The sequence below is a fragment of the Ursus maritimus genome, unplaced genomic scaffold (assembly GCF_017311325.1).
Source record: "Ursus maritimus isolate PB19 unplaced genomic scaffold, ASM1731132v1 scaffold_12, whole genome shotgun sequence".
Lineage (NCBI taxonomy): Eukaryota > Metazoa > Chordata > Mammalia > Carnivora > Ursidae > Ursus > Ursus maritimus.
The window spans coordinates 28,169,198-28,196,034 of NW_024423564.1; the positions used below are offsets into that span (position 1 = coordinate 28,169,198).

The window sequence follows — 26,837 nt, forward strand, 5'->3', positions numbered from 1 at the left end:
TGCATGTTTTTGCATAGTACTCTTTTGGCTTCATTGTTTCAAGTTTAATTTTGGTATCTATGGAGATATTATTTTTCTACATTTAACCTATTAATATCGATGTACTATATGAATAGGCTTCCCAACATTAAATCATCTTGCATTCCTTAAATAAATTGCCATATATTAAATATTTGAGTCTTTTGGGAATTTTGATTATAAGTGTTATTATTCCATAATTTTCTGTATTATGCCATCTTTAGGCAGGTTTTGGTGATCACATTATGATGGCTTCTTAAATTGCATCTGGAAGCTTTTCTTCTTTCTCCATGCTCCAAAATGATAGATCTTGAAAGCTATCTGTTTCTTCCAACGTGTAGATTTTCTCTTTTTGAGCCTATTTTGGTAATTTATATTTCCCCAGAAGTCCATTTCATCCAGATTGTCAACCGTTTTGTACGTAGTTGTGCAAATTAGTACCTTATTTTGTTATTTCATCTCTAATATTGTGTATTCACGCTTTTCTCTCCGTTGCGGAGATTGTTCTAAGAATCAGCTCTTAGACTTACCAGTTTCACTCATCTCTGATTTCTAACTAAGTTCCACTATTGTCTGTATTAATTCCTTTCTTCTGATTCAATTTAATATTTTTCTCACTTCTTAAACTTGAGTGCTGTTCTCTATACCTTACTTTAAATCAGAAAACTGTAAAAGCATTTTATTTACCTTCTTGACTTTAAAAGTAGATTATGCATGTTTTGAGAGATGCATATATCTAAGTAAAAGAACAATTTTGTAAGGGTGTTAGACATCTTCTTTTTCCTAAGCATGTAGTAGTTTAAATGTACGTATATTCCTATTTCAGTCTTTTATAAAGTTCTCTTGCCAGGCTAAAATTGAGCATAAATGGAAAGAAGAGAGGAACATTTTATATGAAAACTCTTTTAGGAAAAAAGTATGTCCTTGTGTGAAAGTATTTCTTCATATCTTCCTGATTTGGAAATTCATTGTTTAATTGATTGGGATATTATTATAAAAATGTGAATCAGAATAGAACTGAAATTTTCAAAATTAAAATTCTTATGCTAATGTTGGCTAAATTTAGAAGTAGTTAAGGAACCACTGTATGAAAGATGAAGCATGGACACTAAAAGTAACTCATGCAATATTAACATAATAAAAATGTACACTTCTCATATCTAAGCCAGATTCAAAGTGCTCTTGGTGTAAGAATTTACAATATGAAAATAATATAAATATCACTGGAAAAAAGTATATAAATAATTTCAAGTTGAAAATAGTTCCTGCAATAGATCATTAAACTGAGCCAAACCAACTCCCCACTTTCATCTGCCCAAACCCCCACAAAACTAGCAGAAGATGGGGTGGGATTAGAAGGGTCATAGTTTGTTGGGTTTCTGAATTTTGAAAGACATTATACTTTGTACCTTGGTTGTCTCAATTGCATTTCAAATGTGACATGTCCAAATTGAAAATTATCTTTTTTCCAATCAGGAACAATATGCCTTCCTTTTTTTTTTTTTTTTTTTTTTTTACTTGTTAGAATTATGGGGTATGGGTAGGGGATCACCTTTATCCCTTCTCCCAAGTCTTCACCCTCAAATAGAAACCACATCTTGTTCATTCTACCTCCAACTATCTCTCAAATCCATCCTCTCACTTATCTGATATTACTTCCTAAGCATGAGCCTCTTTTTTTCTTTAATTATTCCAATGATCCCCTTACAGGTCTTCCTTCCTCCAGTCTCTTCTCACCCCAAAATATTTTCTCTATAATCTTAATAAAAGTCCTATAATGTATTTGCCTTTAAACATTTTTTTAAATATGTTTGTCTAAATGGCTTGTTCATAGTCCTTAGCATAGACCATATGAACCCTGCTTACAGGGTTCTTCATGTTTTGGCCTGCCTGTATTTTCCCAGCTTCATCTTCCACTGCTATCCCACATGCATTCGGTGCTTTAATTATATTAAATACTTGAAGTTCCTTAAGTGCCCTGTGTCAGTTAGGACTCTTTGTGCTTGATCCCACTGCCTTCTGCCTCTTCCTTGATGATCCTGATTCAATGATTATTCCCAACTTATTTTCAAAGTGCCGAAGTAACTTCTATCTTAAAAACCAACCACCACTGTTTCCTTTTCGGTCTACTTCCTTGAAAGAGTAAGTTCTAACCCTTTACTTCCTGCTCACCTTTCTGCCCTTCCTACTATTTTAAAAAACACCAACTGACAAAAGCTGCCAGTAAAATCATAATGTCCAAATCTAATGAACTAATCTAGGTGTGCACCTTAGTTGACATCTCAAACAGCATTCAACACGGTTAACTACTTCTATTTACCCCAAAACAAACCTACTTATTTTTCTGTGCTTTGTAGAACACATGGAAAATATGTGAGTTAAAAGATAAAATCATCAGTACCACCTAACCATAGTACATCATTAACATTTTTACTTACTTCCTTCAACTCTTTTTCTATATACTTATAAGAATGGAAAATTGGGATATTAAATAAATATGTATTTTGGGTTTTTTTCTTTTAAGCATCTTCCCTTGGCATTAAATAGATGTTTTGGAAACAATTATAATCATTGCATAATGTGTTATAGATGTACCATACTTTATTTAGCCTTCTGCTACTATTGACAGCTAGTTTTTAATTTTCACTAATATATCTAGGTCTCAGATTCTTATTTCTTAATGGGAGATTCCACGAAGGGAAAGGACTAGGTTCAGGATATGAAGTTATAAACATTCATGATATGGATTGCCTAATTCCTTACAGGAAAGGTAATTTACGTTCCCATAGCAATGTATGCGTATCCAAAATTTATCATTCTCTTGGTAACATTGTATTTTTTTAAAAAATCCTTTCAGTTTAGTAGGTTCAAATTCAATCTCTTAGCCTTGATTTGCCCTTCTGATTAGTGAGATTATACATTCATTACTCTTTCCTCCTCACCTTAGCCTGCTAGTTCTCTTACTTCAGAATATTCCTTTCCATTCTCCTTCTCAGGCTTTTTTCTATTCCACAGTATTTTGTCCTCAGTCCCTTGAATGTCCCATAGGCAGCTCAAGCTCAGTTATGTCCAAAATTAAACTCATCCTAAGCTTGCTTCAATTTCAGGCTAATGATATCATCAACCACGCAGGCACCCTAGTCAGAAACCTGTCTTTTAAGATGACTCCCTCCTCTCATCCCCGCATGTCACTAAGTTTTTCCAACCCACATGTTAAATCTCTCAAACATACCCACACCTCTCTATCTCCACAGCTACTGCTCTCTTCTAAGTCTTGGTTACTGAAATACCGCTGGTCTCCCTGCCTTGTCACCCTGCTCTATTCCATTCTGTATACCACTTCCAGAATGATCTCTTTTTAAGATTTATTTATTTGAGAGAGAGAGAGTGAACTGCAGGGCGGGTGGGGGGGAGGGCAGAGGGAGAGAGAGAATTCCAAGCAGACTCCCCACTGAGCATGGAGCCTCCCCCCTCCCCCGGGCTTGATCTCAAGACCCTGAGACAATGACCCGAGCTGAAACCAAGAGTCGGTCGCTCAACTGACTGAGCCACCCAGGTACCCCCAGAGTGATCTTTCTAAAATGAACATCTGGAGTGCCTGGGTAGCTCAGTCAGTTAAGTGTCTGACTCTTGATCTCAGCTCAGGTCTTGATCTCACAGTTGTGAGTTCAAGATCCACGCTGGGCTCCATGCTGGGCATGGAGCCTACTTAAAAAAATAATGAAAATAAAATGCAAAACTTCTTGTGTTACTCTCTGGACTCCACATCCCCATCTAACTTTATCCCTTACCCTTACCATCTGTTCCCTCCTCTCCAGCCATATGGAACAACTAGAATTCCCCACTGCTTCTAAACGCTTTCTGCCAAGAGTATGCCTCCTTTGTCTTGTGAACTCCTACGATGATAAGGGAGCCCATCCAAGTATCATCCAATCATTTCCCTCTCCTTTATGCACTGATTACACTTTATACAGAGCTATGTTATGACATATTACAATTTCATAATTTTTTTAAAAAAAATATTTTATTTATTTATTTGTGGGAGTGAGAGAGCATGAGCCTGGGGGGGGGAGGGGCAGAAGGAGAGGGTTTGCTCCTAGGGCCTGGGATCATGACCTGAGCTGAAGGAAGATGCTTAACCAACTGAGCCATGCGGGTGTCCCTGAATAAATGCTATTTTTGATAGCGATTATAAAACTCCTTTCAATCTTCTCCACCATCTAATTATTCACCAAGTTCTATAATCTCAATCTATCTGATATTTCTGTTACCAGATCCTCCTCCATTTCCCATTTCTAACGTTGATAAAACTATTTTAATTGCATCCTGAGACTTGGGTGCTTCTACAAACCAGACAGTCTTCACTACAGCTGACAGTTATCATTCTGAAACACACCTAGTTTTGTTACCTAACTACTTAAAAAAACAATTTTGATGACTACCCATTTTGATTGTAGGTGGTTATTTCCTCAAAACATGGAAAGCTTGTCAGTTGAGAGTTAAAAATAAAGGAATGCACAGTGGAAGGAGACACAATTCCCACTAAATCCAGGATTTTGACTAAACACTATAGCATAGTATTTAATAACTTTAAGAATCCAACTCCAGTCCACTCTTTAGCTCTATCTCCTATCACTCTTCCTCCTCATCCTCAACACACATCCTGGTTACCATTCTTTAATGCACTGTGGTGTCTAGTATGCCCTATCACCAAATTCTTACTCATCCTTGAAAGCCAGCATCTGGTTACTTGATTGCTCCAAGAGATGGTATAAAGGGGCTTTAGATGGTTTACATAATCTTTACCGGTCCTCCAAAGCAAGCCAAATCAAAATAAAATTAAGATTTTTTTTTTGGTATGGACAATTGGACTTTTTGCAACTTCATATAAACTATGTATAAAAGCGTCTTTTAAGGACATGTCTATTTTTATTGATCTGTAACACACAACTGAAGTAAAAGCAAAGTACTTTCTACACAAGTACATCTTCAAGCTAACTCCCCTGACCTACACTTCCAACTAGACTGCAGCCACTAAGCCCTTTATAGAAATTCTGAAGGAGTCACAGAACATTAGTTGCTCTAAGAAGCTTTCTCTAATCTTCTCTTCCTGACAAGCTGTTTGTAGCTTCTCCTTCTGGGCTCACACAACTCTGACCATATACAACTGTTATCTTACCAAACAATAGTATAGTGTGTTATTTCTCTTTTAGTTTCTTCCACTGGGTAACTAATCCAGGGTAAGGACTCTATTATCAGTTTCCTCATGTGTAAAATAAAGATGATAAGAAGACAAATCTCATATAACTATTGTGATAATTAAATGTTAGTGCATATTTAAAGCACTTAGCACAGTGTCTAGCATATAATAGGAGCTAAAAAAAAATGTTAGCAATTATTTTTCCCTTTGTGTTTAAATCATGAAGTACTAGCCCGAAGAGTCCCACAGCAAACAGACTGGTAGAGGCACAAAAAGTGTACACATGTCCTGAAATTACCTACGAGGTCACTACTTAAGCAAAATGCCTTCCCTATTACCTGTTTGAAGATGTCCCTTTGTGTTGAAATCATGAAGTACTAGCCCGAAGAGTCCCACAGCAAACAGACTGGTAGAGGCACAAAAAACACACATGTCCTGAAATTACCTAAGAGGTCACTACTTAAGCAAAATGCCTTCCCTATTACCTGTTTGAAGATGTGACATGAAACTGAATGGCTTTTTAATGTCTACTAGTTGAAGACGAAACTTTTCAAGACCTTAGAACTGGGAAAGAAGTTTCATTTATAAAGTTTTGAATTTCTGAGCTGTTTACTCAAAAGAACACATTAAACAATTTCACATTTGGAGAAAAGGAAGTGACACAATGTCTTGGGAATTTGCACTGTTTCTATCATACATTATTTCTTTATATTACAAACTACCTATAAATATACTTGTTCTCAGGCTTTATGATAAAAATCAAATGAGCATGCTGTGTGGTAGAAATAACATCAAATTAAAATTAAGAAATGTTAGATTCTAGCCCATGAATTAGCTGTGGGACCTTGAGCAATCTTTTAATTCCTCTGGGCTTCAGAGTTCTTCTTTGGAATTTGAAGGGATTAGACTAATCTCTAAATTCCCATCTGGCTTGAAAATACAATGTTCTTACAATGCTATATTTTAACCTTTCTTTTACATGGTTTTCCCCCTCACTAGAAACTGAACACTCTTGAGTGGGAAACAGGAATCAAACCTTACTTATCTTTGTAACTCAGTGCGCAGAACCAATGCCTGTTTCTTGACTGACTGAATGAGTGCCCCCTACAGAGCTTCTAGTTTAAAAAGGCATAGCAAATTTATGGTATAACAGGTTAGTGGCTAATGTTAATATAATTTTGCTATTATACAAGAATAACAAATGATTGTGCATTAATATGATTGTGGATATTCAATATACAGATTCGCTGTATTGTTAATTTGTTGAAAACTGTTATCTTAGAAAAGGAATTCTAAGCCAAAAGGTTTCCTTACTTTTGACATATTTCAGAGAAATTATGTGTTAGTTACATAGCTTTGAGAGAGGCTAATTCTACTAAATTGCATCGTCCTAAGAGCAGTGTCCACTTATAACAAGTAGGTATCCAAGTGTTCACTCTCCAGTACCATTTTGTAGAAAATATTTTTATCTTGCCTTGTTACCAAAATTACAGACTGAAAGACAAGGTGATCAAGGAAATAAGGAACTAGAGTATATAGACACATGGAGAAAGCAAACACACACAATTTAACTTAGTAACTCAATGCCTCATGTACCCATTTTAAAATTGATATTTAGCGCAGGCTTATTGCTGGAACAGTTCCAAAATATCTCTAATATGGAATGGAAAATGAAGAGCGATTAACTATAAAGTATATATAGGTGAAACAAATGGACAGTTCTCTCACTTCTTTTGAATAAGGGCAGATATCTCTCTCTGGATATACCCCAAAAAAGAGTTACAAGAGATTCCATTTCTCTGTTTCAGTATCAATGTGACTGAAAATTTGAAGTGCATTTACTTCACAATTTCCTGGACCTGCCCTGTTGGGAAAGTGAAGGTTTTTTCTAATATTCAGCTATCAGACTCAATCACAACCACCTGAGTTTGAATGTTACTCACTGATTAACTCTACATAAAATGACACAAGCACAATAAGTTTTTATTGTTAAATTACTGTTACCATATGCAGAGCAAAAAGTAAAGGGACTGACCTACTTGTGCATTCACATTTTAAATTCTTGAATTATAAACAAGTGAACAAATAATCAGTTAGGGAAGGAAAACTGAAGGGCTTCTTTATAAGTCTACTAATTTCTCTAATAATTAATAAAACATGCTCAAAAATTTTAGAAAACACCTTTTTTCTACATATGATATATTAATAAACAAATTATGTTTACCTCGATAAATTGGAAAGACTCCCTCAATATTAAGGACAGTCTATCTCTGGCTAATGCAATTATTATTTGGATACAATGTAAGCATCAAAAAATAAAGTGGTGGCATAGTTCAAAATTTTCCAAAGTGTTAATACTCTTAATGCTGAGTTTCCAGTTCCAGAATTGTCCATTCCCCTTGGGGAGAACAATCTTCGGAGGAAAAACTAGCCATGGTGATGCTTGCTGAGGAATCATCAAGGGGAGAGGTTAGTTCACTCCATCTGTTCAAAGTGTCAACATGTGCTTTACCCTGAGGTTTTGAGCTGTCTCGTGCTAAAAGTAGTGTCTGAGTGATTAGATACTGTGCTAAATTTAAGTCTTCAGGAACAGAATTCGTAATATTTAAGTTTGAATCCTGTTCAGAGAGCAGTTGCTTTAATAGTGTCCAATCTTGTTCTGCAAAGTGCTGATCATCTTCAAAATCCATGTCTGTAACATGTGTTTCTGATTCCATTTTCTGCTCAAATGCTTCTATTACATCCATCTCATATATTGGAGAGAGGGCTTTTGAAGGCCGATGGTCATACATGTAGGTTTGTGCCAGTGTGTCACAATCATCTATGTCTCCTGAAATAATTCATAATACTACACAATGTAAAAATTGCACATGTTGGTACCCCTCAGAGTTTTGTAGAATAATATTAAAACAATATAATAGTTATAGTCCAAAAAAACAGAATGGAAAAAATAACACTTATACAAAATTGACAAGATTATTGAGGCATTTCTTTTTCTATATTAAAAAAACCAACAACCGAAGGATGTTTAGCAGCAAAATCAACATAGGCAACTAACAATAACTCTCCATACTTGAATCTGAAAACTTGTGATACAGAAAACAACAAAAATTATTTAAACATAAACATAGAATGTGCACATGTATCTAATTCACTACAATATGAACTTAAAGAGAAAAAAAGACATGGTTATTTGATGGTGACTTTTAAGTGAAGTCAGTTCCAAAAGGGTTTAATAAATACATTTTATCTAAAGCCTTATTTGTATATTGCACATGCAAAAGAGGATGCAAGCAAGGACAAACAAAAAGTACAACTTTAAAGAGCTCCCTGTTGTGATTTTGCTGATCAAGGGCTATTGATCAGTGTCTTTCTTAGTTCTGATATACAATAGCTATGCAGTCAGCCACTATTGCATATTTTAAATGTGGGTCATTAGTTCAAATTACTATAATAAGGAAGACAAACACACAAAACAATTAGACAGGAAATCATCTATACATATGAAATAAGCCTGGGCTTTTTTCATATATTATCACTGCTTCTAAATATAATCTCTTTTAGGAAATTTATTTTTTTATGAAAACTTTAGAATTATAGTGATCCTCAAAGTCTTAATCTCTGTAAAATGCATATAAATTGTAATAATTAATCTAGTTAAAATAGTTCAGTGCTTTTAGTTGTATTACTATAGTTATTGCACAGCCCTCTTAGATATATACTAGCATAGTCCATAAATCATATCCAATGTATAATAAAATTTCTAATAGTCAAGAATTCTATGTTAAATCAGACATAAATAACTAAATAATAGCAAACTAAGTTTTTCTCTTTATTCTTTCATGTAAAATCTCTTAATAGATTAGCTCTAATAATAACCAAAATTTTACTAGATCTTAACTCTGCACTAGGACTTTAAGTGAACAATAAAGATTAACTAGCTAGTTTTCATATTATTAAGAAATTTAAGTTTTCATTTGAAATTTGTATCTGTTGCTTAAGTAATTATTCTAACTAAAATATAACATTCGGGGCTATCTACAACTTTAAAATTCTATAAACTCATTTTCTTACGGATTTAGCGTTTCTATTTCTGTACATTACCTGCAGATAAAGCAATATTAGCTTTTTTGGTAGCTGTAGAATGGTTCTCTTTCACTTGACCTTCCTGAGGCAGAAGTTGACTCCGACAGGAGTCCAGAAATTTCGTAGAGCTATTCTTTGGTATGTCAGAATTGGGTTCTCTTTGATGAAGCTCCAAATGACATGGTCTTTCTTGAGATTTCATATCATTATCTGAGAGTTTGCTGTGTTGCTGAAAGTCATTATCCACATTTCTTCCACTGTTTACTTTTTTATCTTCTGGAAGAAGCTGTCTGCCTCCTTTGGACAGGACATCTACTGTGAACTTTTTTCCTGTGGCTGAAGCACTCAAATGTTTATCTTTTCTTGAGGAGTCAGTGCTACTGGGACCCAAGAGAGAGCTTTCGTTTTTATATACACTATTGCCTTTATTTTTTTTACATTCTAAATTACTACCTTCACTTCCTTGTGTGTACCTGGAATAGCAGGTCCTTCCATGATGTTCATGAGAAATGCCATCAAAAACATCAGAAGGTGAAAGAGAATCTACGGAAGGCTGAAAAGGAGTATGGGCTTCCCCTTCATCAGATCCTAGTTCTTCACATTCATCTACTGAAAGTAAGACTGATCTTTTAAAATTTTTAGTTGCAGTAAACTGGTGACTTTCATTTTCTGCTGCATCTTCAAAAGCCAAATTAATTATTCCCTGAAACTGCTGAGGAGCTGAGTTAGATGTACAGAAATTTTCTCCAACATTTTCAGCTTCAGATCTTTCATCTTCTGTTTCATCTGCTGAGGAAGAAACTTGATCTACTTCTTGAGCAAACTGGACACTGCCTCGTAGAATATTTTCTTTTTCTCTAGGGTGGACTACTGTAGATCGAGGCCAAATTTCTGGTCGTTTCCTAGGAATCTCATCATCACTTGTTGAGTTAACTTGGAAAAGATCATTACTACTTTGCTTTTTCATTTTCACTTCAATTCTTAAGTTACTATCATATATTTTTAATTCTTCAGGAGTACTGGTATCACTGCTACTTCTTCCAAGAAAATCATGGCATAGCATAGTGCCACATTTAGAAATACCTCTGTCATTTGACCCATCATCATCCTGAGACCCTCCAGCATCATAGTCTTCAGATCTGGGCTTTATGTCATCAGAGGATGTGGTAGCACTGCCAGTATCCGATTCAGGACTCTCTCTCTGATGCAGACCACTGGTACTCAAATTCCAGTGGCTCATAAATGGAACTTCTGGAGTTTCATGGTTCTCTGGAGTTTCTGTTGTTTCCATATCTTTAGGAGAATTTTTTCCTGATATTTGTTCCAAAACACACTTGGAGGAAGTATCTGAGTCTGCTGTAGCATGCTTGATTTCACTCATAGAGTCATCAGACAAGTGACTATGAATTTTCTGTTCTTCTACATGAATTTTAGATTTTCTGTCATCTTGGACAGAATTTAAGGTACCATTTGTCCTTTCAGGAACACATGGTAAAACATCTTTGACACATTTAATGTTTAATTTTTTATTTATATCTTGTTTCCCTCCTTGCTTTTCCTTATCTGATACTGAATGGATTTGCTCTGCATTTGCTGAGTCTACATCACAAACAGGATTAGAGTTCAAGGAGTTTTCACTGGGATTTGAAATCATGGATTTTAGGACAGTGGTGCTATAACATTTTGGATCTGCATTATCACTCCCATCAGAAAGACAGTGTATTTTAGCTGTGCTGTGATGATCTGATTCTTTGCTGGAAAATTTTGTTTCGCTTTTATCTGAACAAATCCGTTTTGATTCCGGTTCCTGTTTTATTGCTTTATCCAGATTTGAAATACTTTGGCATTCTAATACTAATTTTTCTTTCCCTTGATTGTTTAATGGCTTTTGGGGGTCAGGTTTGCATGACCACTGGAATGCTTCTCTACCACTGATTTCTGATGTGAGATTAATTAGAGGTTCAGGACGCTTCTGTTCAGAAATATCATCCTTGTTATTATTATCATGTACATGATGAAGCATACTTTTTTGGACAACACATGTTTCACTTTTTAAAGGTCTTTGAGAAGAAGCCTGAGTTTTCGATATAACCTGTCCTGGAAGCGTTTTTTGTTTTGAATCTTTATTACTCAAAGGTTCACTTTTCTTAGACTGATTTAAGTTTTTAGGCATTGCCACTATTTTTGCATTAACCTTAGGCAAAGGTGTGTGTCCTTGCTTGACAATTTTTTTCTTAGGTGTTTGTTTATCTGTAGTTGTACTGTGGTCCAATTTTGTCACATTTTCATCAGACTGCCTTGAAGAGACTGAAGATTTTACTGAACTTGGTGACTCTCCTTGGGATCCTAAGAAAAGAAAATTTAAAAATATAATGTACTTTCCAATTTGTGAATGAAATGCAATATTTGTTTTTAAATTATTTTAGAAGAAACAAAATAAACAATGAAATGACATATCTATGACAATGGACAATAAAAGATTAGGCGTTAGTAACATGATAAAATAAAAAAAAAACTTTTTATTATAAATATAGGGGGACTATTCCAGCATCTTAGTAAAATTATTTAAATAGGATCTTTCTTCCTCAAGAGTTTTGATCCTTATGCCAGAATTGGATTTGCTTAAATATATGAGGCTGGAAAAATCTTATTTTCTTATATCAAAAGAGCAGGAGGGGTCTTCCCTTTGAAATTTTTGGGGAAAAAAAAGACTGTTCCACATAGCTGAAAGGAGAATCAAGCTAAATATAAAACAGAAATGTTGAAATTACTGCAGTTTTTTCTGTCAAACATGAACAAAACTAATTTACTTCTCATGACAAGATCATTATTATTGTAGATCATTTGGGTTAATAACTTAGATGTGCAGTGGAAACTAAAACTGGTAATTGGAGAGCAAGGATTAATTTTGAGAATCTATTTGTTTACACTGGCTAAGTCCTAGAGATGATAATTAAAACTATCAAACAGAATTGCCAAATCTTTTTAAATGTTTAGTTTTTAGTTATTACTAGAACACGAATAATTTTTCTCTGGCTTATTTTAAAAATTACTTTCAGTATTAATTCATTATCTAACTCAAAATTGTTTTTAGGTTTTTACAAACTGCTCTTACCCACATGAATGCTTAATGCATAATGCAAATTAATTTTAAAATCAGTTATTATGTCAACAAATTATGCAATCTGATCAGTACGCTTTTCTTTCTTAGAACATGGCAAAACAACAGGCACAGCACAGAGGGAAAATTCTTCTTTCCTCTATATCCCAGCTCTCGAGACTGTACCATTACTTTTTAAAGGGCTCTAATATTAATTAGTGCTGGTTTTGCACATGGAATTCCTATAGTTACCAATGAAACTCAAGAAATCTGGGCATAATATATAAAAGGACCAAAAATACAGGTAAATTAGTGACTCCCTAAATTATTTCTCATAAAAGACAATAAAAACCAAACCCACATCCTGAAATACCAAAATACTTATCTAGGGGCGCCTGGGTTTCACTCTTGGTTTCGGCTTAGACTCAGGTCATGATCTCAGGGTCCTGAGATCCATCCGCCTGCCTCCTCCCCAGCTCTGCCCTCCACAGCCTGCTTGGGACTCTTCCTCTGACCCTCCCCCTGCGTGCAGGCCCGCACTCTCTCAAATAAATAAATCTTTTAAAAAAATACTTATCTAAAAGTAAAAGCATAAAGTCTCATCTCTATAGTATGACACACATGTAAAATGAGTGAAACCATGTTATATTCTTATTTGTTGCTAAAGTTCCCAATCAGAGTTCTGCTTACTCAGTTTAAACACATAAGTAACTCCCAGGACTATACCAGCTTTACCTTGGGTCTTAACAAGACCTGATGAGGCATTTTTTGCCCTCTGTTGAGCTGTAGCATATCCACTGCCATTTCCTTTTTTCTTTAAAATTGCCTGTGGTACTGGATCACTGTATCCTTTGCTAGTGACCTTCTTTAGCACACTAAGAAAAATGATTTGCATTCAGTACTGCACTCAGAGAGCAACACGTGAACTTTTAAAAGGCTATATATGAAATATAGTCTTTCTCAAAGAAATTAAAAAATATCTTTTTTTCTAAAAATAGAAAAACCTTATGTTCATAGGTCTTTAAGTTTATAAACCTGCCAGTCAAGTATGACAAAGCAATACATAATCAAGTGCCACAAGTAGAATCTATCATTTTGTATCAATAAGCATTTTTCATGGACTTCTTCTTTTAATAAAGTTTTAAAATATTGTGTAAATAAATACATTTTTTAACAAAGAAGAAAAGATATTTTTAAAACATTTAGCTAGAAGTTAGCATATAATTAACTTTCAGAGAAAGCTAGGTAAAATATATATAGGTAAAATAATGAATGAAGACTTACCTGTTATTTATATTAGTTTCTTCTTGAGTGCCTTTTTTATTTGAAGTTCCATTGGTAACTTTTGAAACAGGTCGAGATTTTACTGCTGTAAATTAAGAAAAAGTCAGTCATGAAACAGAACACTGAATATGTAAAAGTCATGCATAAATTCACTGGCCAGACACTATATTCAAAAATAAACGTTAATGTGGGAAGAAGTATGTTTTCTCTCAGTTTGCATGAACACATGTAAATAAGTGCCTTTTGGCATTTGAAACTAAATAAACATCCAAAAACAGAATCATTTTTTCCTAGCAACTGTCAGGAGCTATTAAAAGTGACGGTACTAAAACCCACCTACAGTAGTTTTGATACTTTCCACACTGTTTTTCACTGTCTGTCCTGGAGATTCACAAAAGGACAGTTTATCACCAGAAGGCCTCTCTTCTCCTACTGATCCATTTTCTTTTGGTTCATCCAGACATTCAGTGGAAATCAGTAATTCCATACTTGAATTGGTCGATCTGCTGGAAAGCCCTGCAATGCTGAGGCATGGAGAATCTCTTCCTGTCACTTTCTTCAAAGGCTTTGCTTTGGTTTGCACATTTAAGTTGCCAGTGAGTACCTTGGGTCTGGCACCTGTAATGTGCCCTTCCTGATTTCTCACTCCTTTTTCATTTAATGAATTTTTCTGCCCATTTGCTGACGCTGCTGCTGATCTTTCCACAGCTTGTCTAGGCGACGTGTTTGCTGACTTAGCATTATCACTGTTTTCCGTTTGGGGCTTTATTATAGCTTTGGCCTTTCCAGAAACATTCTTGCCCCCAGTTTTAAGTTCTTTCGTAACCTTAGATGCTGTTTTTGTACCACCCTTTTCCTTTAAATCATCCTGTTTCAAAGTTTTATTTACAGTACTTCTATTAGTACTTGATGAACGTCCAGATGCTCCTAACCCATCAGATTTCATCTTCTCCTTCGTAGAGGGGTAATTCCAACAAGCCTTCTTGGTATTTCCTCTCCAAGATTCGTTTTTTATAACACCAGAGTCAGAAACTTGTCTCCTTTGCTACAAAGAAGAAAAAAAATTCTTTATAACTTGACTGAAGTCTTTGACTTATAGTACATTGTTTCAATAAGCCAGCTTTTCAAAGAGGAGAAAGTAAAGATCACATTATGATATATGGCCACTCAAAATTTGAACCATCTTTGATCATTTGAATGTATCTTTGGTCACATTACCTTAATTGAATCTGAAATACAGCATAAAAAATTAAAAGGCAATGCTATTTTAAAAAGGCATGCTATTTAGCTTTGTGAAGTTATGGTAGAGATTGGCACCTAAAGGTGTCAGGATGCCTTGGGTCAATGATAACAATATCCAATGTTTTTTGAGGGCCCACTCCCAGGTTCTGTGCTATAAAACCCTTTTCATACGTCATCTCACTTAATACTCACAACACTCCTATGAGAGAGCTCCTGTTGCTACCTCTATTTCGTAAACAGGAAACTGGGGATTAAAGCTGGTATGTGATTTACCAAGGTCACATGCTTTAAGGATGGAAGTAGGACTTGAGTTCATGATTTACTGCTTTAAGCAGGCAGTCATCTATACGGTATAATTTGAGGGACATTATAAAGATTTTCACCAAAAACTGTCTCTTCAATCCTATTCCAAATGCCAGAAATTTTATCACTTAAAGATTTAATCCTTGGGGGTGGGGACTGGGGGCTGCAAGCCCCTGGGAAACGAAACAGTACATCTGAAAAGTTTGGCTTTTGGAAGAAACAAAATAGTAATACACACTGGCTATATGGAGAAAGTGGAGGAAAAGGTGTCCTAAAAACAGGTGAAGTAGGTAACAAGAGGAAAAGAGAAGGACACTTAAAACACTGAAGACAATGCTCCTGTATCATTTTGGTTAGAACTAACCTTGCTATGGAAGGGAACAACACCACTTTAAAAAGTGGTAGGAAGTGCAGAATAAAATTTTAAGACTATATTGCCACTCTTTATGAAATACGCCCTCCCTTCGCAAAGCTGTATGAAACTGCAGAGGCCTGAGGAAGAGCCTGTGCTGTCTTCATCTTTGTATCCCATGGCACTGCGCCCACAACATACTGGGTACTCAAAAAAATGTGACGCATGTTGTCAAACCTGAGCATGTATTGATACACAGTTCAAGGGCTAATATTTCTGAATATAGAAACCTTCCATTTATATTAAAAATTTGTCTAAGATAAAGAAAACATACATGGGGGTGTGAATACACACACACACACACACACACACACACACACACACACACAGTAATAAATAAGTTTAGGGAAAACCTAGGTGTAGTCCTAATAAAAGAATCACTGGGTTCTTGTCATAGCTTTATCTCTAATTGACTTAGGATATTTAAGAAGTCATTAACATCTCTGGGCTTCAGAGTATGTATTTCTAGAGGGTGGAGACTGGTCCTACTCATGCAGTGCTCCAGGATTCTATGTAATATTTATAAAGTTCAAATAGGTTTGGTCCTCATTTTTTGTTTTCTTGATCAAATCGTAGCTCAAAAAATAACCTTTCTCTATTTTTAATACCTAAAATCAGATAGACTTTTGATTTTAGACTACTTCTCACCCTTAAAACTGATCCTATTTAACTTCATATCCTTGAATCTTATCTATTTTAAAGCATCATGCTATGGGTGAGATCTATGTAGTATGTGGGGTACCATAGGTAACCATATTCCTTTAGAAACTTTATATTAACATAATATAGCATGATGAGGATTCAATGTATACACATATCTAGGCATTTTCTAACTTACATCTGCAAAGTTTACATATATTTCTTATATACAAATGGCCAGGTGGGAAGATGCATGCTACTGACAAAAAAGAGACCACATGCTATTGAGAAAAATGAGAAAAAGAGGTCAACCCTCTAGAGAATTCCCCTTAGACACCCTTTGGTTTCAGTACTATTCCTTTTGTTTAACTTTTTATTGTAGTAAAATTTACACATAATCTAAAGAAGATAGAAGAGTATAATGAACCCCCATGTACCTATTATCCAGCTTTAACAGTGATCAGCTCTCGGCCAATTTTGTTTCATATATAACTACCATTTCATTTTGGAAACAAGTCCTAGACATCATTACCTTAAGTAATGCGGTACCAGCACTCTTCTTAAACCTTTCTCTCTGTCTCATCTCATTAACTTTCTCCCACGTTCAGAAGATCTCATCTCTTCTTGTAAAACACATTTATTCATTCTACACTTATCGAGCACTTACTACATACTAAATAATTGCACATAAATTATTTCACTTAATTTTCACAACAATTCTGCTAGGTTTTATTAGTCCATTTTACAGACAAGCAAGCTCACACATGGCAGAGATAAGGATGTGAAGTCAAGGCTGCACTGTCCCAGCAACTGTGCCAGGCGGCAGTGTTGCTTTTCTTGCGCTTGGCTGGAGAGCCTTGCTCCTCCACCCATCCTTCCCTCACACACACACACACACACACACACACACACACACACTTTCCTGCCCTCACCTAGGAGCAGGCAAAAACACCTGAGGTAGATAAAGAATGAAGCTAAAAGACTCCAGGAAACCTGTACCCTGTGCTCAGCCTCCTGCCCTCATGGAGGCCACACATTTTCCATTTCACTCGCTCACAGAACCAATAAAAATCTAGGTAAGGATAAAAAAAAAAAAAAGTGAAGTCAAGATTTTAATTCTTATTATTCCATGTCCAGCACCCATTTTACTAAACTGCCCTTCTGAGGGAAACAATATGAGCCTATTTTCTTCCCACTGTGGTTAACAGTATAAACCCTCCAGCAACCTGAATATCAGGAAGGTAAGGAAGAACAATGAGACTTTGATCTCTTTTGCTGTAAGGTAAGGGAAGAGGAAAAGCCTGGTTGATAACAGAGAGTAGAACAGCAAAGAGAAAGGCAGATAGGATAATGGGGGGGGGGGAGCTAAAAAAAAACCCACTGGGGTAACAGGAAACTAGTACATAGAGAAAAATGTCCTAAGGTACCACTTTCTAGAGTACGTTCTGTGGAACTCTACACTATACCTAGGAATGGTCAATGGGGAGTCTAGCAGTGTTCCAAGTTTAGGGGAAGAAAAATGTTTCACATTATAACAAATACACCAAGTCATCTGTATGTGGGAAGGGCTAAAAAAAAAAAAGACAAAATTTACCATCTTAACCATTTTTAAGTGGGAAGTACAGTAATGTTAACTATACAGACCTTGTGCAACAAATCTCTAGAACTTTCTCATCTTGTAAAACTGAAATTTGATACCCACTGAAAAATTGCCCTTTTCCTTATACCTCTGGCCCTGGCAACTGCTATTCTCCTTCCTGTTTTTCTAAGAGTTTGATTACTTTAGATACCTCATATAAATACAGCAAGTAACTTTTAAAGTAAAACACAACTAACTATACTCTTGGTACTGATTGCCTCTTTCACACCAAAAATGTATTACATGAATCAAACATCTTAGTATAGAGAAAACTGGGACAACTAAAATCTTCTTTAAGAAGTAGGTTAATTAGAAAATAAGACATTGAATTAGGTCTAGAATTTTAGACAACTTCAACAGATCATGTTGGAATAGCTCCAATATATTAGTTGCCAAAAAGGTTTTCAAGGAAATAAAAAAGGCAGAATATTTCACTTCCTATGCCAGCTGTATATTAAAAATTCACATTATTTAAAAATTTATAGAATATTTGCTTGATTAAAGACTCAATACTATTTTCATTAAGAAACAGCTTTACTTAATCAAAGAATACATTTAAATAATCACTGAAATGCAAAATAATAAAATTTAAATTATTAAGCATTTTTTTCATTTGGACCTCCAAATTTTAAAAGTTTTTACCTGAGAACTACTGAATACAGGCTTTTTGCCAAGTCTTCGATCATCACCTTTGTCAAATGCAGCTGTAGAAAGAAACAATTTATTTTTATAGGAAACACTATCATTACCATAAAAGTAGAGGGAAAACAGTATGCTAGCAGAAAAAGGTTATGTTTTAATGGAAGTAACTTAAAAAAGGCTAAAAGCAATCTAGTACACACAAATAATTCCATATTATATTTTAGAACTTTTTTTTAAAGAACCCCGTTTTCATTCCTATTTTCTGGTCTCTATGGATTTAACGTTATTAAAATTAATAAATAAGAAACATAAAAATCTCATGAGAAGATTCATACATTTACAAAAAACCCAGAAATTTTCTCAAGCTGTGAAATTTTAGAGATAACTGGTTTCATTTAGTTTTCCAAATTTCAAAAAATTATGGGTTGTGGCAAACATAATATTTTATAAACCATTAAATTTGAGAAAGTGTCTATCTAAAAAATGTAAAAATACTCTGTTGAAATTCACTACAAATATTTCCTGGTTTTGCAGAGATATCATGAGGAAGAAGGAAAGAAAAGAGAAAAAAATAAGGTTCTGTTGAAAATAAGAAACAATCCTCAAACTCACATTCTTTTTAGAATTACATAAGAATTCACTTTCTAGATTAAGTTTATGTGGGAATTATTGGAGAACTCATGTTTTTATGCTCTTCAAGTAAGGATTTGAATGACGTCAGGAAAATACATAGGAATAATGGGACAAGAGCTATAAATATAGTTCAGCTAATGTATTTCTTTCTTTTGAAGGTTAAATTTCAAACTATTTAAAACATAGTTTGAAGAAATATAAACTCCAAAAATTATTTGATATTTATTAAAACAGCTGATGAAAAATGTATTAATTATATGTAACACTCCCATTGCATCTTCTACTACTTGTGTTCTATAGGATCTGTGCTATAAGACAAAGCAGGATCCTAGAAATGGCATTATAGGGACTGATTTATAGTAAGCAAATGACTTTGCACAATTCTACACAAAAAGAAGTTAATGTAAGATTTCTCCCAAAGGTCAGTAACTCAATTAGAATTAAAGAAATGCTATAACAAAGACAATCTACAATCAGTCTTTTATCTGGGGTTTCCCAATGCAGTAACTATCCATAAGTCAGGACTCATTATAAATCAACATACTAAAGATTAAAAAAATATTATTAGACTGATAGGATTGAAAAGTTCTTTTTGACAATTAGTACAATTATCAATAACATTTTGTTTTACATATGTGCATATATATATGTATTTGTATGTATTTTTAATTAGCACTTTATAGAATTAAGATAAAGAATACCGTTTAAGGCACAATTAACTATGAAATCCTGTAAAATGAAGAAAAACAAAGTTTACTACCAATCAGAAGAGAGTTGAATGACACCTACTCATGCAATGCCGATCTTATTTCTTCACACTGAATAGATTTTGTAGTAAAAATTAACTGCCATCTAAAAATCAGTACAGAAATAGTCACAAGGAAAAAAACCTCAAATTCCCGAAGACCTTGAGATTTTCATTGTTTCATGATTTTGTTCTTTTACTATTTTGTTGGAATTTCTTTGAAAAGTGCTCTTCAGTTCACATCTAGCTACGCTTTCATGTTATGCTTATAATGCAAGACAGAGCAAATCATATTCTGCCTATTCCATTAAAGAATTTAACATATCTATGTACTATCAAGAATATATCACATTTGGTTTTGTGTTTTATAGTACAAAAATGTTCACTTCCTAAAATACAGTCTCTAAAAATGTTTTTAAAAGTATACTTGCTCAATCTGCAAATATTTTTTCTAAGGTACCTGCTTTAACCCAAAAATAGTCATGAAGCCATTTTTAGTTCCACACCCTCAAAATTTTTATCTTAATATTTTTGAAACAAACGTACATTCTGAGCAATAGACATCTTTTGTTTAATGCTATCGTTTCAAATGGTACCTATTAAATGTCAGAGACCACCGTGCGGCTCCCGAGGGGCACTCCGCAATAGCACACACCGTATCACTGAACCAATCAGTTGTGAAATAAAGCCATCTAGTTTAAACAAAACCACAAGAAATGATATATTATACCAAAGATGGAAAAGCTTTATGGCAAAATATATGTAAAAAGGAAGAGAAAGTATGTTTGGTAATATGTTCTATGTGGCTTACATTTTCCGATACTTCTAATCTCTTTATAAGAACGCTTTTAAGCAAATTTGGCTGGAACACTGCTGCTAATATAGAGTAGGATTAAAAACTGATAAATACACGTATAAAGGAAATGAGTCATTTTCCAAGAACAACAAAGCATGATTTATTAAAACTGCCTAAACATACTATCACCAGTTTCAATCAGCAAGCTATTATTGAACAGAAGCAAATAATGTTATTCCTACCACTTATTAGCATCCCCTCAAAACACCTCTTGTCACAGAGATCATAAGAATAAAAAATCTCAAGGCTAACATACCTGCTTGGATTTTCTGTTGATCATCTGTGCTCATCAGCTTCCAGCTTTCTGTGTGACGAACAGCATAGAAAGACTGAACCAGGAAGATCCACAGCTTATCACGCAGAGCCTGGATCTTGCACGTAAAACCCTGTGTTCAAGCAACAAATCAGCAGCTGGTGAGAGCCACATTGTCATAGCAACCAGTCATTATTCCTTTCCGAATCTACTTACTCCTAAGCTAGATCAATGATGTCATCACTTAGATTTTTAAAATCGTCGGGTACATGTTATTTATGAAGGCTTACTCTTCAAAAACAGAATTTTATAATGAACATGAAGCTAAACCTTATCCTTTCAACCAAACATTATTTTAAATCACCAAGGGCCTCTACATGAATATGTTCTACAAGCCTTTTCAAATCAACTATGACATTACAAGGTCAAATACTCTATGTAATAGTAATAAATATGATGAAATTTTTTATCATTCTTGTTGAACAAATAAAAAATGTCAGTAATTTCCAATAGCTTACTAACATTGATTAAATGCATTTAAAAATAAGTAATATTTTAATTTTGCTTTTTCCTACTCAATCCAATTTTAAATATGATTTTTTTGGAGACAAAAAGGAATTAAGAATATATTATAAAAATATAAAACACTGATCATTAAGAATTCTAAAAAATTATTTAAAATTTTCTGTAAGTTTTATATTTAGGAAATTTAATATAGTGACAGGGGAGAAATACTAGAGTTACGCTGTACCAATTAATATTGTTAAGTACTAAACTATGTTTAGAATGAATGAGTCAAACTGCCAAATTCTGAACTTCTACAATAAGTCTATTTAGAGGTAAATGAAATTTAAACATTTTTATTTTGTGAAAAATTCCAAACAGACACAAAAGTAGGGACTATAACCAACCCCCCATCACCTAGCTTTAATGAACCATGCAACATTTAAAATGTGCATATATTTTAATTTTTTTTTAAAGATTTTATTTATTTATTCAACAGAGATAGAGACAGCCAGCGACAGAGGGAACACAAGCAGGGGGAGTGGGAGAGGAAGAAGCAGGCTCACAGCGGAGGAGCCTGATGTGGGGCTCGATCCCATAATGCCGGGATCATGCCCTGAGCCGAAGGCAGACGCCCAACCGCTGTGCCACCCAGGCGCCCCTGTGCATATATTTTAAAATCTTAAAACAATTCAAATATTATATCATTTAAATGAATTTCATCACTTTAAATACCATTTCCTTTGTACTGTCAGAGTTCAGTAACATGTCCAGAGCCATAAAAAGAGAACAGCTATTTTCAGTGGTAATGTTTTCTTCAATTGCTTTTAAAATTTTGTCCAATAGATCAGCTGTGCTGCTCATTGCTTGTGACTACAAAACATAGAAATTTATATTTAATAGGAATACACGTAAAATGTGTAAGAAATGTGAAACTCTGGCTTAATAACAGACCATTCATCATAACTGGCCATATAAAGTCAACCAGAAATCTTATTTCCTCTGTTAATAATATAGTAATTATTATAATTACATAATTATAACAACCATTATCATAAAAATCCGTTTCCTTTTTAAAAAATATCTGCACACACCACACACACACACACACACACACACACACACACTGTTCCTAGAAGCCAAAATAGTTCTAAGAGCAGAACTAGAAATAAATAATCAAAGTTCTTTATTCAATAACTAAATTTAGAACAAGTGGGTCCCCAATAAGACTGAGAATTTTGCATGGACCATTACTGTATTACTGACAAAAGAGTATCTTTATGACTGGTTTCTAAAATATGGCTTATGCTGATTGAGGGCTACTGTTGGCCAGAGTTACATTATGCCTTGCCAGTGCACTCAAACCTGTCCCCTCCTGCCTTCATTATCTTGTGAGCCAAAAATCCTGTCCATCACTGCTCTAAATCCTATGCAAGCATGCCATCTGCTATGGAATTTATTTAAGTCACACTAATTTAATCAAAGGCAACCTGCGTATAAAAACTCTTACATAATGATTAGAACACAAAGATGGGGCTAAATATAGGATATAATTTTAGACATAGTACCTGTAAGAGAAGAGCAAAATTTTCACTTTGAATGATCTTGGAGAAGTTTTCTATAATAAATGCAATACATTCCTCTTGCAGCTGAGATGCCATAGTCAGTGCTACTTCTGTCCACTTCACTCTGGGTAAACTGATAATTAGCCTGTCACTTTCCATCAGAAGAAAAGCAGCATTCTTATCATTCTTATAATTTAAAAAAAAAATTGGGAAAAAAAGTTAGATTACTATTCATAATATAACTTTCTAAGCAAATAAAATACATTTGTTTTCTTATGATCTTTCCTGCACACACACACACACACACACACACACACACACACTCTAAAATTCCAGGTAGCTGTCTTTGTCATTACTTATAATACTTATTTATTCATTCATTAAGAATTATCCAAAAGGGCAAACCTTGAGCTGGGAACAAACCACCTCTAAAAGATAGCTAAAACAAACTTGAGAGCAGAGGTATAATATAACCACAAAGAAAACCTTGACCTGAGATTTTCACTACTGATTTAGTTTTTGTGTTTATATACATCATTCATAACTGTATGGTTATGCTGACATAACCTTAATTCTTTTCTGACTATAAAATACATGTACTTTATTACAAATTCAGAAAGGTTAAAAATTACTTATAGTCTTCTGTGATTTTCTTCCTCCTCTCTAATTAGGTAAGACTCTTTTTATATTTTATTCATTTAATGATGATTCATTTTTATACCATAGGAAAAAATATTCATGAACACTGATCTCTATGGAAGGTAGAATGAAAATTTACAAATACCATGTGCTCCAAGGAAAAGGAAAAAATGACCCCATATACATTACTGTATCTTACTCATATTTGATTTCTAGTTCTTGAACCAATGCTTAGTAAATAAATGTTTAATGAGTAAATAGTTACCCAATTGATTGTAGTAGATTGAAAAACATGGCCACAAATTCTTTGTAGCTCCATCCATCGAGAGGTGGAATTCATTTACTCATCCCTTAAATCTAGACTGGCCTTTTCACTTGCTTACAGAAATAGTGGTACTGTGCAAGTTCCAGAGCCAAGGTCTCAAGAAGTTCTGCAGCTTCTGTCTTTGTGCTCTTGCAATTCTGGGACCACAAAGCCATGAAGAAGCTGGGTAAGAAAGACCACATAGAGTGGGAACCCGAGCTCCAACTTAGCCATCAGCTGAAAGCAGCTGTAGGACAGAACTCAGGAAGAATCAGTAGAAGCATCACCCAGGCAACCCACAAAATTATGAGAAATTATAAATTATAGTTTTAAGTCACTTAGTTTTGGGGTAGTCTGTTACAGAGCAATAGATAACTGACACATCTGGAAGTAACAGACTGAAATCCTTAATATAGGCTGCTGGATGTAAACTCTGCACACCTTTTGTATGTTTCAGATCTCAACTCAAACTATCTTCCCTGATGTCTAGCCCTACATCAGATTCCTTTTATACATGCCATCAGAGAACCTGTATCTTTTCTTTACATTACTTGATTCATTTGTAATTATTCGATCATGAACACAACTACTTGATTAACACGTGTCTCTATCACTAGGCTGTATGTTTACTGAGCATGAAACCATGTCTGTTTTGGCTCACTATTATTTCCTCAGGGCCTAGTTCAGAACTGGGTCATAGTAGACCCGCAAACATTTGTTCATTTCTTAGCATCATCAGAGGGTGAGAGTCTATATGTGAATTCCTAAGCTAAATTAAGTTTAATCCTTGAACAACAAAACTTTTAACATTTTACCCACTTACCAAGAATTCTTTTAAAATGTATTATATATTTCCCTTGTTTTGTTAGAGTAAAAATATCATACATTGCTATAATTTTTTTTTTTTTGGTACCATCATCCTTTCCTCCTCTGGTGACATTCTGAGTAACTGTGATTTTAGGCAATAAGCCCAATTTGCTCTACTGTAGGGATTGTTCTGGTGGTGAAGCCAAATGTAGGGTATTCAAATAAACTTGGCAGATATCTACAAAGTGCTTACTACACACATAATGTTATCTGCTATGACAATAATTTTTTTAAAAAATACAGATATAAAGTAGAGTAATAATTTATGTTGGAACCTGTTGGAAAACTAAATATGGACATAAATGATAACATAGGTGGTATGTGATCTTATTCCAATATTGACCTGAATACATAACATTAAGTGTTAGAGTTCAAAGAAGGTTGAGGTTCAAAGAAGGAAGAAAATGTCATACATTTCTAGACCAAACACATAAAATTTTAATCCAGTAGTTAACATATGCTCCAAACTTCAATATATAAAGGGCAGTACTAAGAAAAGTCCCCTTCCCTTCCTGTCCCCAAGCCACCCATTTTCCCACCTCCCAATCAATATTATTTATTTTCTGTATCTTTCCAGAGTTATTTCATAATACGCACACAATAAATATATGTAATATTGCCTTTATTTTTCTCAAATGGAAGCATTAATATAAATGATATTCTATACTTCCCCTTTATACTTAGTGTTCATCTTAAATATTTTTTATCTGAATATAAAGAGCCTTGTTATTGTTTTAACAGGCACGTAATAGCCCACCATATGGTTAAGTCATTCAACCAACCCTCCATTTATATTTACATTGTTTCTGATTTTCTGCTATTACAATGTTGTAATGAAAGATCTTGTAAATAAAATTATTTCATACAAATGGGAACATTTCTACAGGATAAATTCCTAGAAACAGAATTACTGGGTGATTACTACTTGTCTTAGCCTGGGTTCTGCCTAAACCCTGAGCCTGAGAAACAGGCTTGTATGCATAGTTTATTTTTAAGTGATCCCAAGAGAATCTGAGGCATTAGGGGAGTGAAACAGGGAAGGAGGGAAAGTCAATGGAAGGGTAGGGTTTCCAGGTCCTTACTACTCAGTGTGAGCCACACCATCTGCAACACCTGGAGCTTATTAGAAACACAGAATCTCAGCTTCCACCTCTGACTTACTGAATTAGAACCTACATGTAATCAAGATCCTGAAGTGTTTTGCATATATACTAAAGTTTGACAAGCACTGATAAAGCATACACTTTATAGGCAACGAGGCTCAATCTTGCTGGGGACCCTCTGAAGAGCCAGAGAATGCACTTTGATTTATTCTGCCCTAGGGACAAAACAGGGAAACATTTAACCACTGGCTCCCATCTCCCATTAATCAAGGCTTATCCCCTGGGTTGTTAACTTCCTTGTATTTCCAGGTTTGCATAGGTGTCAGAATTACTGAGCTGTAGGTACCCTGTGTAGAGTGACAGTGAAGCCTTAGACCAGAAAATGAGAAATAAGTGTGATGTGGCTGAGGGAAAGTGCTGTCGGATTGCACGCAAATGCAGCTGGATCTTGCAGCAATGGCTGGAGTTCACACACTGGCCAAGAGGATATGAGGTGGGGCACCAGCAGTATCCTAAACATTGCCAATATATATTCAACGGAGGACTGTTTTCCAAACTGTAGCTTTCTCTCCTAGCAACCTAGAGAAATATTTTTAGTGGCTTACGATCAGCATTAGAAAACAAAACAAAGAAGAGAGAAAAGAGAAAAATAGGAAATATCAGTACATCATGTAATAATGGTAAGTATTCTTTTGTGAAACTTGTTTCAGTCTTATATGTGTGAGTGTACTGGGTTACAAAGTAAAAAGAAATTCTTACTCTCAGTCACAGCCAAACACAGCAAAAGTTGTGCTAATTCCTTT

The 26,837-nt window shown here is 34.6% G+C and overlaps 1 protein-coding gene across 1 annotated transcript in view; it reads right to left on the reverse strand.

Annotated features, from left to right (window-relative positions):
* Positions 1-7,180: 7,180 nt before the first annotated feature.
* Positions 7,181-26,837, reverse strand: part of BTBD8 (BTB domain containing 8) — a 93,834-nt gene continuing 74,177 nt past the window's right edge. The window contains exons 10-18 of the mRNA XM_008697717.2: positions 23,125-23,307; positions 22,292-22,429; positions 21,056-21,185; positions 18,566-18,627; positions 14,025-14,733; positions 13,689-13,773; positions 13,140-13,279; positions 9,323-11,650; positions 7,181-8,048 (exon numbers count right to left, since the gene is read on the reverse strand). Of these exons, the coding sequence (XP_008695939.2) occupies positions 7,579-8,048; positions 9,323-11,650; positions 13,140-13,279; positions 13,689-13,773; positions 14,025-14,733; positions 18,566-18,627; positions 21,056-21,185; positions 22,292-22,429; positions 23,125-23,307 (4,245 nt within the window). The 3' untranslated portion in view covers positions 7,181-7,578. The remainder of the gene's footprint in view (positions 8,049-9,322; positions 11,651-13,139; positions 13,280-13,688; positions 13,774-14,024; positions 14,734-18,565; positions 18,628-21,055; positions 21,186-22,291; positions 22,430-23,124; positions 23,308-26,837) is intronic.